This window comes from Phyllobates terribilis, unplaced genomic scaffold (assembly GCF_046119375.1).
Source record: "Phyllobates terribilis strain yellow unplaced genomic scaffold, ASM4611937v1 Scaffold_7__3_contigs__length_470593459, whole genome shotgun sequence".
NCBI classification, from domain to species: Eukaryota; Metazoa; Chordata; class Amphibia; order Anura; family Dendrobatidae; genus Phyllobates; species Phyllobates terribilis.
In genome coordinates this window covers 114683183-114697113 of record NW_027362767.1, presented here as the reverse complement: position 1 = coordinate 114697113, position 13931 = coordinate 114683183, and the positions used below count along the sequence as shown (strand labels likewise).

The following is a 13931-nucleotide window of genomic DNA, read 5'->3' as shown; positions in this document are numbered from 1 at the left end:
CACTTGGTTCCCTTCATCAAACTGCCTTGCGCTAAGACACTCGCTAAGGCCTTTGTGAAGGAAATTGTCAGACTACATGGTGTTCCTACTGACATTGTTTCTGATAGGGGACCTCAGTTCGTGGCTCGTTTTTGGCGTGCCTTTTGTGACAGGTTGGGAGTTCATTTGTCGTTTTCATCTGGATATCATCCTGAGTCTAATGGCCAGACAGAAAGGAAGAACCAGGATGTTGAGCAGTTCTTGCGTTGTTTTGTGGCAGACAATCAAGAGGGGTGGTCTGAGTTTCTGCCACTTGCTGAATTTGCTCTTAACAACCATACATCCTCTTCTGCTGGGTGTCCGCCTTTTTTTTGTTGCTCTGGGAGACATCCGTCTTTTGGGTCATTCTCCAAATTGGTTTCGGCTGTGCCTGAGGAGGAGAGTTTTTCCGGTGATTTGGAGAGAGTTTGGACGGATGTGCGTGGTAATCTTCAGGAGGCTAACAAAAAATCTAAGAGGTACTTTGATAGGAAACGGCAAGAGGTTTTGTTTGCTGTTGGTGACATGGTTTGGTTGTCCTCTAAGAATCTGCGATTGAGGATTCCTTCTAAAAAATTGGGTCCCAAGTTCGTAGGGCCCTTTAAGGTGCTTCAGATAGTTAACCAATCTGCTGTTAGGTTGGAGGTTCCTACGTCCTGGAAGATTAACCCGGTGTTTCATGTTTCTCTGTTGAAAAAAGCTGATGTGTCTGATGGTGACGCCTCTGCCACTGTTCCTCCGGTGGTGGAGGACGGGGAATATGAAATTTCCCGCATCCTAAATTCTAGACGGTATAGAGGGAGTTTGCAGTATCTCGTCGCTTGGAAGGGTTTCGGACCTGAGGATAACTCATGGGTGAGGGCGGATGATGTTTCTGCTTCCAGACTTGTCAGAGCGTTTCACAGGAGGTTTCCTGGTAAGCCTGGGCCTAGGGGATCCGGAGGATCCTCTTAGAAGAGGGGGTACTGTTAGAACTCTCCTGTTAGGTTTTTTTTAGTTTGCTGGTCACATGACCATTTTTGCCTATTTAATCCGGCTCCGCCCTCCTGGTCTTGCTGGACTTCATTGTATTTACTACTCTTGAGCTAGCTTGGTGCTCTGTTGCCGTTCTCTGTTAGTTTTGCTAGGTCTTCTGACCTCTATGCTTTTTGTTGTGTGTTTGTCTTTGACTGCTACTATTTCTGCTAGGAGGTGTCCAACTTATCCCAGTCCCTAGTTCTTGTAGGGATCCCTCCCTCACATCTATAGGTCTTCGTTCAGACTAGCCGAGGACTTTAGCGGGTCTGATCGCAGGATCAGGTTCCCCGTTACATCGTAGGGATCTAGTTTAATTCTATTGTAGGTACAGTTCTCCTGTCTTTCCTTAGTCCCTGTAGCAGATCATAACAGAGGGGGGAGGAAAACCCAGTGATGTAGGAGCAGGAGGGGACGGTTTCTGGAGCATAGGTAGGAGCTCATTGGTTGCTGGTCACCTGAGCTCACACACTAGGGGAAGGTATATAAGGTGGGCACCATCTTACTTCTGGGAGAAGGTCAGTCAGAGAAGTGAGAGAAGGAGTTCAGCCAGAGAGGGTTGACAGGGGGCTGTGGCTCAGTCTGGGCCCAGCTCCACGAGGCAGGCCTAGGGTGAAGGCCAGAGCCAGAAGAAAGGAACAGAAACAGAAAGGAACAGAAAGGAACCGCAAAGAAAAGAGAAGTCCCCAAAGTGTAGAAGGGCTCAGAAACAAGAAGGCAGAAGGGATCCTAAGAGCCCATGAGAATACCGGATGAAGGGTCAGGCAGATTAAGGGTACCTGATCCCAAGTTAGTGGAGGAGAAACTACCCTCAGCCAAAGACCGGAGGTCGTGATCATTTATTGGTGCGACACCTCACCAACCCTGCTAGGAAGGCACCATATAGGACAGCGGGGAACGGGGCCCACGTTTACCCGCGCAGATCCGCGGTAGCTGGACAAAAGTTGGTCACTGGTGGGGCAGGCCAGAGAAAGGATGGAAGGGGGTCCTGTGCCATATTCCTGAACTGCCTAGGGGTTGACCGAGCCCCTCACCTGGTGGACGCAGCACGGCTCGGGCGGTCATTGCTGACAGAAGTGACTGGGAATATACGAACTGTGAGTAAAAGACCCTGGACTGCAACACGTTGTCTTTGTGCTTTTTGCTTCGCCAGCACTAACGGTACTGGGACTCCCGGCACCATCACCCCCACCATCCATTACACTGCCCTGGGGCTGCACTCTTCTCGTGGGGAGTAACACTACCTCAGCTGCAAACACCATCAGCCTCAGCGTTCTGCCTTGCAGCGGCGGTTCATAATAGCCGCAATCCATGGGTGGCGTAGTCGGACATTACCTACAGCACATAGCAGACTACCACTGGTCTGACCACCCTGAGCCACGGGACCGGGTCGCCACCACTACTCCCAGCATTGCCCTGAAGCCCGGTCCCGAGTGCCCACGGCCCAGGGGGCGAGTCACATGCGCTGTGAGAATTCAGAAGCCTGCAGTCACATAGAGTGACTTTCATCTCAAACCTGGACAAGCCCATTAATTATAAAATGAAGCCCTGTAGCCAATCCTGACAGCGTGTAATATACTCACTGTCGGGATTCAGCTCTGCTTGCAGGTTCCATCAGTCATCACACGGCCACTTCACTCATGTGACAACGAGCTTCTCTTCCTGCTTCTCTCAGAGAGGATTAGGAAGAGCAGCTCGTTGGCACTAAGGCCACGGCCCCACTATCAGTATTTGGACAGTATTCGGTCAGTATTTTATCTCGGGAGTGGGAGACAAAACCAGGTGAGGAACAATCAGAGAAAAGGTATAATAGAAACAAGTCACCAATTCTGCATTATCACCCACTCCTGGTTTTGTCTCCCACTCCTGAGAAAAAATACTGATAGTGGGGCGGTGGCCTTAGTGTGCAAATCGCACATGTGCTGGGGAAGGAGCGGGGAGGGACCCCAAACTGAATTCTTCCCCGGGTGCTAGAAGACCTAAATACACCTCTGGGCTTAGGTCCTGACCCCACTCCTTACATGCAGACCCCATAATGACCAATGTTGGGAAGAGGTTAAGAAACATGTTAAGGTTATGTTCACACCTCCTATTTGTTATACTAGTAGCGTATATACTGGGAAAGGTTATAACATACTCGCTAAACATGCCCTTAGGATTTCATTAGCACAGCAGACATGGAATTGCTAAGTAGACTACGCTTTTCCATTCAACAGTACATGGTTAAAAAAAAATCATGTAAAGATATAGGTATTTATATGCTGGGACCCTATGTATGATGGATGCAACCGTATAGTATCTTCCCATTGAAACCCATTCAAATTATATGTGTAATGTATGGGTTTATGTAGTATTTATAATGTATAGTTAACTTCATAGTTACTTTCCATAATTCCATATCCTTTACATAAATATACAGTAAATATATATCATTTAGAATGAAGTTTTAACTACACCTTTCTGTATTTTTATGTTGTATTTATCATGTTTTAGTCCCACAAGGCGATTTAAGCCTTTGATGTGTCTTTTTTTCCCCATCACTGTGAATTTGCATATTTGAACATGGTTTATACCAATGCCACTATGACATAAACTGAAAAAAATACATGGTAGGTATCAGCTATGCCTGGACATACCTCTGGAGGACCACTGAAAGAGTACGAATAAAGGATGGGCTGCATCATTATAAGGGGCTGGGTAAGATCTTGACACATGAAGTGATGTCTATAGTAGGTACTCTCATCTGGACTGTTGTTAAACACCTGCAGAAAAGGCGATCTTCTCAAATGAAACATGAACTAAAAGGTAAAGAAAACAAAACTCCGTTTAGAAGACAAATTTTGACCATTTTTATTGATTAAATTATTCAAAACTATCGACTAACAGTCCCCACCCTCCCAAATCAATATGCATATGATGAATTTTTACATTATTACAATTATAATAGACACTATCTCAAATGACAATGACATTTCTATGCAAGTAAAAATTACATATTGTCGTAGAGAAAAATTGTAAAACCAAAAAGACATTTTCAGAGAGTGGACATATCACCCTCACATTGAACACATGGGATTAATTATAACTGGGGAAGTGAGACAGAGAGATGACACTTCAACCTCCATTGAAGTAGGATCTCCTGCAATGAATAGGTAATTACAGCAGGGGATTTGCTGACAGCCAGCCACCAACTCTAGCATTCGTATACTCAGAGTTGGAGAAGTACAATTCCAGAGGCAGGGGCTTCCTCTGTTCAAAAGGAATTATCTCAGACACTTTGGAGCCAGTGGTCAGTGATGAATATTGAGGTTTGTATTGATTCTATATTTATAAGGGATATATTTTCAATGTCATGGCGAAGTGACAAACATAACGCATTAACTCACAGCACTGTAAGGCTGGCATTACACCTCCAACTTAATATCGGGCAGATGGATGATGCTATCCAGTGGTGTAACTAAAGTCCAATTGGCCCCGATGCAAAATTTGGACACCCCCCCACACACACACACAACCACCCCCCTCCCGCCCCCCATATGTTCATCAGATGTATGGGCCTTATAGTGTTCTAAATCCTATAAGGACATACGAGTTGCCTCCCCCCCCCCCAATTATTTAGTAAGGTCCCCCGTCCTAGTATATATAATGTCCTATATCCTGGTACTGTATATACAGTTTATTGTGAAAATATTCACCCCCTTGGCTTTTTACCTATTTTGTTACATTCCAACCTGTGTTTAAATATTTTTTTAATCTGATTTGTGTGTGATGCATGAGCACTAAATAGTCTAAGTTGATGAAGTGAAATGAGAAAAATATAGGCATAAATAACTAAAAATTGGCATGTGCATATCTATTCACCCCTTTTGCAATGAAGCCCCCTAAAAATTTCTGGTACAAGCACATGCTTAGTGGAAGGGAGACCACCTGTGTGCAATCTAAGTGTCACATGGTTTGTCAGTATATACACATCTTTCCTGAAAGGCCACAGAGGCTGCAACACTATTAAGCAAGAGGCACCACTAACCCTCCTGTGACGTATATACCCCCAGCCCCTCCTGCCAGGTATATACCCCCAGCCCCTCCTGCCAGGTATATGCCCCCAGCCCCTCCTGCCAGGTATATACCCCCAGCCCCTCCTGCCAGGTATATGCCACCAGCCCCTCCTGCCAGGTATATACTCCCAGCCCCTCCTGCCAGGTATATGCCCCCAGCCCTTCCTGCAACGTGCCCCCAGTGTCTCCTTTGATGTACAGTTGGTTGCAAAAGTATTCAATCCCCCTTCTTGGCTTTTTACCTATTTTGTTACATTACAAACTGTAATACTTTACAAACTGTTTAAATACTTTAGTAATTCGGCTTGTGTGGGATGCATCAGCACTAAATAATCAAAAGTGAGAAAAATATAGGCATAAATAAGTAAAAATTGTCATGTGCATATGTATTCACCACTTTTCCAATGTAGCCTCTAAAAATTTCTGGTGCAAGCAATTATCTTCATAAGTCACATGCTTAGTGAAAGGAAGTCCACCTGTGTGACCTAAGTGTCACATGTCTGTAAGTATATACATATTTTTTTGAAAGGCCACAGAGGCTGCAACAGCATTAGGCAAGAGGCACCACTAACCAAACACCATGAAGACCAAGGAGATCTCCAAACAAGTTAGAAAAAAAGTTGTTGAGAAGTACAAGTCAGGGGTGGGTTCTGAAAAAAAAAATATGCCAATCTCTGATGATCCGCCAGAGCACCATCAAATCCATTATCTTCAAATGGAAAGAACATGGTACCACAAGAAACCTGCCAAGAGAGGGCCGCCCACCAAAACTCTCAGCCTGTCAAGGAGGGCAATAATCAGAGAAGCAGCACAGAGACCAAAGGTAACCCTGAAGGAGCTTCAGAGTTCCCAAGTAGAGACTGGAGTATCTGTCCATACAACAACAATGAGCCATACACTCCATAGAGGTGGCTTTCATGGAAGAGTGGGCAGAAAAAAGCCTATACTTACACACAAAAACTGTAAAGCTCATTTTGAGTTTACCAAAAGACATGTGGGAGACTCCCAAAATGTACGCAAGAAGGTGCTGTGGTCAGATGAGACCAAAATTTAACTTTTTGGCCACCAAGGTAAACGCTATGTCTGGCACCAAACCAACACAGCTCATCACCCCAAGAACACCATCCCCACAGTGAAACATGATGGTGGCAGCATCATGCTGTGGGGATGTTTTTCGGCAGCAAGGACAGGGAAAATGGTCAGAGTCGAGGGGAAGATGGATGGTGCGAAATACAGAGATATTCTTGAGGAAAACCTGCTTCAGTCTGTCAGGGATTTGAGACTGGGACAGAGATTCACCTTCCAACAAGACAATGACCTAAAGCATACTGCTAAAGCAACACTCGAGTGGTTGAAGGGGAAATGTGTAAATGTTTTGGAGTGACCTAGTCAAAGTCCAGACTTTCATCCAATTGAGAATCTGGGGTGAGACTTGAAGATTACTGTTAACCAGAATAAACCGTCTAACTTAAATGAGCTGGAGCAGTTTTGCCTTGAGGAATGAGCAAAAATCTCATTGGCAAGATGTGGAAAGCTCATAGAGACCTATCCAAAGCGACTGATAGCTGTAATGGCCACAAAAGGAGTCTCTAAAAAGTACTGACTTGAGGGGGTGCACACTAAAGTTTTCATTTATTTTGTAGATTTTGTTGTTTGCTTCAAAATAAAATGAAAACCAAATGTTCACAGTTGCAGTCATGTTCTTTACATGAACAGATGCAAACCCCACAAAAAAAACTGTGAAATTCCAGGCTGTGAGGTAGCAAAACATGAAAAATTCCAACAGGGGGTGAATACTTTCGCAAGTCATTGTATGTTACCCACCCCCTGGAGCAAACTGAGTGTTTTTAACTCCCAGGCCAGGGTGTGTCAATCAGCAGCAGAAGGCAGGTCACCGCTGGGTCCTAAAGGAAGGAAGAAGGCGTCTGTAATGCCAAGCGCAGTGACCTTCTACAGCCAGATCCAAAGCGACTGTCTACTACACCTGACACACCCGTGACACCGTGATGGAACACCCACATAATTTATTTTAAGGGTGTTTATGATGCCCATAGGAAATTTTTATAGAGGCCTACCTCTAACAATCTGTATATTATACAGTATGTTCATGTATACCCTCCAGGGGTAAATGTTTTTCAGAAACAGAATGCCAAGAGTGTGCAAAGCAGTGATCAAAGCAAAAGGTGGCTACTTTGAAGAACCTAGAATATAAGACATATTTTCAGTTGTTTCACGCTTTTTTGTTAAGTATATAATTCCACATGTGTTAATTCATAGTTTTGATGCCTTCAGTGTGAATGCACAATTTTCATAGTCATGAAAATACAGAAAAATCTTTAAATGAGAAGGTGTGTCCAAACTTTTGGTCTGTACTGTACATTGGGCTCGTTGCTCGGGTCGAGCACCTGAGCATTACGATTTGCTCGACTCGAGCAATGAGCATTTTAGTGCTCGCTCATCACTAGTGCTATCCCATTAAATGATGTTTATATTAAAGTAAACGTGACGCCTGATACATGTTGCCCAATCCATAGACAGCTTGTGACCTCATAACGTTTCAGAGTAAAACATATCTGGCTGATGTTGTCAATACCTGATACATGCTGCCTACAGATTGGGCAACATGTATCGTATGTAAGGTTCATTTTAAGTAGGCACGATTTCTTCAAATAACTACTGAGCAGATGCTATCACTTTAAATGATGGTTATACTATAAGGCCACTAAGTTAAATGATGATTATACTAGGTGAGCACTATCCCTTTAAGTGATGTTTATACTAGGTTGATGCTATCCCTTTGCTAAGAGGGCATTATCCCTTTAAATGAGGCTTATACTAAGTAGGTGCTATCCCTTTAAATGATGGCTATAGTAAGGGGGCGCTATCCCTTTAAATTACTTGAACTTTTTTGCAAAAAATGCCAACTAATATCCCAGAACATAAAAGGAAAGTGAAAAACCGCAAATGATGAATTGGGGCCGAGTAGATTTAAACGAGGGTTTTAAAGAGCAGAAAGTGTCTGTGAAGGCGCCGGATACTGGAGCTGCACTCTTGTTGGGAAACTTGTAACATCCTCTCAATACATATCTGGTGGTAATATGGAATCTTGTAAATTAATAGAATAATAGGAGTTATTGCACTACAATGTGCTGGATATACTCATAGAATATGTAAATTGTGAAAAAATCTACAATACCAAGCAGCAATCAGATCCAGGCTGCCTGAGTGATGATGCAACAATGAGGTGATCACCCATGACATCACAGAAGCCTTGTGACATCATCAAGTTCTAAGCCTATTAAATCTCTGGCTGATACTACCTCAGCCTTCTTATCTGTGAATACGGAGAGAAACAGACGGAGAGAGATAGAGAGAGAGAGAGTAGAAGCTTTCGCTTGGCTAATCATCTTCCATCATGGAGATCCGGGGTTTGGCATTATTGCCCATCTTGTGGATCTTATGGACGCTATTGGGCCTCTGTGTCCTAGCTGCCCTGACTATAATCTCAGGGCACAATAAATATCCTTACATCAGGTAAGAGGGTACTGGGAAATAGTTCTGTAGTATCATTTTATATTATTTTGGTATTAAGTCATGGAATGTTCTAATTATATTATTATATTTCCTGGAATGTTCTTATTGCATTATAATTAGTACATTATTAACCCCTTCCCGCTGAGGACCATTTTCTTTTTACATTTCCATTTTTCCCTTCCCTTCTTCCAAGCGCCATAACGTTTTTATGTAACAAACCGCCATATGAGGGATTGTTTATAGCCGGATGAATCGTATTTTTGAGGCCTTAAATTGATATTTTTGATCTATTTCTGGTGTTTCAATTTTTTTTTTTTTTCTGGTATTTACCGATCAGTTTAATTAATTTCATATTTTGAAAGATTTGACTTTTACGGACGCACAATACAAAATATGTTTATTTTCTTAATAATTTTTTTAATAAGGGAAAATGGAAATAATTTTAATTTTTATGTTTTTTTTTTACATTTTTATATTTTTTAAAACTTCAGTCTCCTCCAGGAGACTTGATCATCTGATGTTTTTACTGCATTCAGTCTGATAACTTTCCTCTCATGTACCCTTGGCTTCAATTTGTGTTTGGTCAAAACATATAATTTAGGACAATTATACATGACAATTACTCCACTTGTGTTCTAATTATTCTTAATATTTTCCTTATCTTTTGCAGTCACACGGGAAAACAATACCCAGAATCTGTGATCTACACAGTCATTTTCATGGTTAATTCCATTCTTGGTAAGTAAATGCTGCATCCTGTAGGAATAAATCATCATGAAAACCTCCACAATTCTGTGCTCAGAGGTGACATTAAAGGGGTACTCTGGGACTAGAAGATTGATAGCCCATTAATATCAGATAGGTGGGCTTCTGGGTCTGATACTCCACTGTTTACCTGATTTAAGGGGTCTTTTTGTTCTTTTGCCAGTGGTAATTACTGGTACTGACTGTTTTGGCAGCTCAGTCCCAGTAAAGTATATTAGACACAGCTGTAATACCAGGCACAACCCCCATCAAAACTAAGGATCTGTGCCCGATCAGCCATGAAAGCTCTGGGGACTCCCTTAAATAATTATTAACTTTTGTGAGCGAAATACGCTCTCCTCTATGCCTTCCGAACTCCAAATTAATAAGATTTGTTTTACGAGCGCTCGGGAAATCAGTACAGCACAGCCAGGAATGGTGTACTAGAAAAAGACTTCTGCTTTATTAACACATGTGACACTTTAAATAGGGTCAGAGACAAAGGAATAGTTCCCTCTGACCTATGAACCAATAGTAACCATAGGGGAGTGAACAGTAACGTGAAACCTCACTGCCCCTCAGTGTTACCTGATGACCATTACATAAGAGTGAAGACAAAATGGATACCACAGACAAACAAGATGGATTCTTTTCTCTCACACTTTTATAATCCATCAATTTGATATAAGGATAGTCTATTAAAGTCCCAGATAACTCCTTTAAATCTCTAAACCTCTAACAGGAAAAATATATTTTTGTACCGTGTTAGCCAGTAGATAGAAAAATATTTAGATTTGAGAGTCCTCAGTGGCTGATACCTTTTAATGGCTAACTGAAAAGATGGTAACAAATTGCAAGCTTTCCAGACTACTCAGGTTTCGTCATCAGGCATAGTATAACACAAAGTCTGAAGAGTCACATATTTATACACAGCAGGACACAGAAATAATGTAATAGATGAGACAAGTGACATAAAGCAGAGTTATTACTATTGGAGAGAGATAAACACAGTTGTGGCCATAAATATTGGAATAGTTCATAGATAACGAGTGTGAAAGTTTTATTATCCTGTGATTGAGGTCTGGTCCAGGGTTGTGATGACCCCATAGGTCTGAGGACCACATTCCTTAGTTGATGTAGAATGCCATAAATCCATGCAACACATTCATTCCTGCTCTGAAGGTGTCAAAGGTTGTCATGAGTTTATATTCCCAAAGTTTTCTGTCTCTCTGAAATTTTAAATTACCTTTTAATACCAGTAATTTCATGTCCTTGATGCTGTGATCAGGGATACAAAAATGTTTGGCCACAGGTAGATCTATTCTTTTTTCATGTATAAATATGTGACTCTTCAGATTCTGCCTGATGAAGAAACCTGAGTAGTCTGGAAAGCTTGCAATCTGTTACCATCTTTTCAGTTAGCCATTAAAAGGTATCAACCACTGCGGACTCTCAAATCTAAATATTTTTAAACCTCTAACAATCATTGGTGCATTCTTAAGATCAGGTTTTCTACAGCAGTGGTATAGAAATATCTGGTTGATAACTTGCTCTGTGTATTTCAGGAGCTGGCATCGCTTACATCCAGTATAGGTTCATGATTATTCAGTCTGAGCCATCAGAGAAGCGGTATATCATCTGCCAGAAAATCCTTCTCATCGTTGGATGGATCGTGTGCATTGGGACCGCGGTTAATGCTGTATATTCGGTTAGTTATTAGGTTTTATATAAAGTCTCCAGTAATACTCAGGACCTCAGGCTCAGTATAACACATACTATGGTGACTACCTGGAGTCCAGTATATTACAGTGGGGCGGACCTTGCTCTTATGTATTCTCACATCTCCAAGATGACCTTATTAATGACACTCATATTTCTTTTCGCAGGTGAAAACCAACCCTACAGCCCACAGGATCGGTGCAGGAATGGCTTTTTTTCTTCTTGCCATGTACAACTTATGTCAATCTGTGTACCTGTACAAGAGATCCTTCAGCAGCCGGTGCATCTGCCACTTTAGACTGGCAGCAACTTTGATGACAATTCTGTTATTGCTTATATGTATCCTTTTCTAAATAATTCAGTGTGTTTAGGTGTGTAAGGTGTGCTCCATTGTGACCATTATTTCATTGGTCAGTCATGATTATAGGAAACACTATAACAACAACATTCTGGTACTTTTCTTAACACGTCCTTCCAGTTGCTGCAGATATGTGCGCCGACTTCTTCCAGCTATGCAATGGCCTCTGTATGGCGGTAAGTTTATTTCACGTTTCACCATTTTGCATAACTCACTAGTGTCCTGTGTAAAAGTAAATGATAAACTCTCGGTGTACAAGTCATCCTTCCATCTTATACCATGCCAGACAGATGCATTGGTGAGTATAGTCCGGTAATAACGTTCTCTATCTTCTGCAGATCTTCTATATGACCGGCATGATAGCTGAGTGGACAGGATTAGTCGGCCTGGTAATGCACCAACTTACAAATTATACCGATTTCCAGGTGAGTAAATGACGTGTGAAGGTCTTATAAGCACCAAAACTGTTTCAGTTAAAGATTTGTTACATTGAAAAATTCAATTGCTTATATAAAATAGATGATGACAGAGATGCCACAGTTCAATGATTTCTAATAATAAATGTATTTTCTTCTTTTCCTTAGAGTTTGTCTTTAAAGATCTCCCGAGAAGGTGTCACCATCTGTCTAAGGGAAAAGAACCAGGCCTTCAAAATGCCCGTATAAAGTCCAAAGGGTAAGAACTATGGCTGGAACGACATAAAGACAACTCAAACCATCTGTGCTGGATCATAACATCTTCCTGCAAGTCGGATAAAGGGAAATGAAGACCTGACCCCTAAGACCTGCAGCAGGACAAGGAGCGGGTGATTCCACAGAAGCTGGCCATTTACATGTAGGTCACTGTGGTTATCTGCACAGATCAAAATTACCATCAATTTTGTAATGTGATGGGAAATTACAAAGTCAATTGTTGAATACCACTCATGGTACCAGAATGGCCCTGCAGATGCACTTCTTCTGGAAGATGGACAGAACTAGAAATGAGAAGAAGTTAGGAGCAAAGCAGGTACCGAAGAGTAAAGAAATGAGTGATCCATCATGGAAGAGATGGACATCAATAACAACAATGTTCCGGGACACAAAGCAGCAGAACTCATCAGCCATTGTGATTGCTGGAGTACTGAAGAACATTTAGAATATCTAGAGCCGTCCTACTGGGACAATTAAAATGGCCTTGATGCCATAATGCCCCTGCATAGTGCAACATCAACATGCTCTATAGATGGTGCTAAACCATCTCTATGGCTATGAATGTGGCTTATATTACCAAAGGCAGGATGCGCAGGCTAACTCTTCAGAATGAATTCATTTTGGATTCCTTTTAAATAAATATATATATATTTTTTAGTTACAAAAGTGTTTTATTAATTTTAACTTTAACAAACATAGTTGCCAATGAGCAAACCATAATCCCCGCGCAGGGGGTCAAGATATATTCTTGTACATAAAATATGAATATTTTTTGTGAGGTTCATTATAAAACAGAAGATTAACACATTCTAAGGGGAGGGATCGAAAAAAAGAAAGGGAGACAAGAATAGAGGATAAATATAGCATTACCAATCAATTATTCCTTAATCAAAATAAATTGGTAAGTATATAGGAAAGATCAATCGCTAAAGTTAGCATTGTCATGGAGATATAATTATAGCCTGACTTACGTTCTGATCATGTTGTGAGTCCATCCATGGAGTCCATGTATTCAAAAAAGTTTCTAGAGAGTCCGTTTTGGTAGCATCAATTCTTTCATATAGCATTATTGTATTTATTCTATCTTTAACCATATTTATTGACAAAGCTGTAGATTTCCATTGTGATGCTATATGAATTCTGGCTGCCATGGTAATAAAATGTATTAGACGAAAAGTTTTATTGGAAATTCCCACTGGCTTGTGTGAGGCAGTGACCGGGATCGTACACGAGGGGCGGTATATATCCCCCAGAATGTGTACAGAGACCTATTAAGTCCATTGGAGTGCATTGCAGTCACAGACACAGCTGCGGCTGCAATGTAGGAATGAAGGTGAGCAATGACCTGGTCAGACTACCTGGCTAAGGCAGATTAGTAAAACCCGGCAAGGCCTTCATTTCTTGTAGGAGGTCACAGGAGGCAGTGGGGCGGCCTCCTCCCTCCGACCCGGGTTTTCCAGTGGCTTTTGCCACAGGTCCTTTAAAATCCCTGCACTAAGGATTAGTGTTGTTCTATGTTGGAGCCTGCTAGGAGCAGAGCAGGGAAGCTCAGCAGGATTGAGGGTGGCTGAACCCCTGCCTGGGAACCCTCTGCACCTGTCAGGCTCTGAGCGGCCGGCACGGCCATTGCCCACGGCAACCATTGTGTATGGACTTTCTGTTAACCCGGCTGCGAACCGGAGGACTTTCTGTTAACCCGTGAGTTGCTGAAATAAAAGCTGTTTATGTTGGACTTGCTTGGGTCACTGCCTCAGTTACTGCACGGTGTGAACACCGCCGCCTTACACTTGTCTCCGA

General features: G+C 42.1%; 1 protein-coding gene and 1 pseudogene across 1 annotated transcript; one reads left to right on the top strand and one right to left on the bottom strand.

Annotated features, from left to right (window-relative positions):
* The window catches only part of LOC141155389 (protein transport protein Sec23A-like), a 218150-nt pseudogene extending 210461 nt beyond the window's left edge, over positions 1-7689 (bottom strand).
* Positions 7690-8502: 813 nt separating this feature from the next.
* Positions 8503-12107, top strand: LOC141155388 (DNA damage-regulated autophagy modulator protein 1-like). The gene is made up of 7 exons (XM_073642256.1): positions 8503-8621; positions 9292-9359; positions 10931-11073; positions 11252-11423; positions 11563-11618; positions 11781-11867; positions 12027-12107. Exons 1-7 carry the CDS (start codon positions 8503-8505, stop codon positions 12105-12107), a joined length of 726 nt encoding a protein of 241 aa, XP_073498357.1.
* Positions 12108-13931: the final 1824 nt, after the last annotated feature.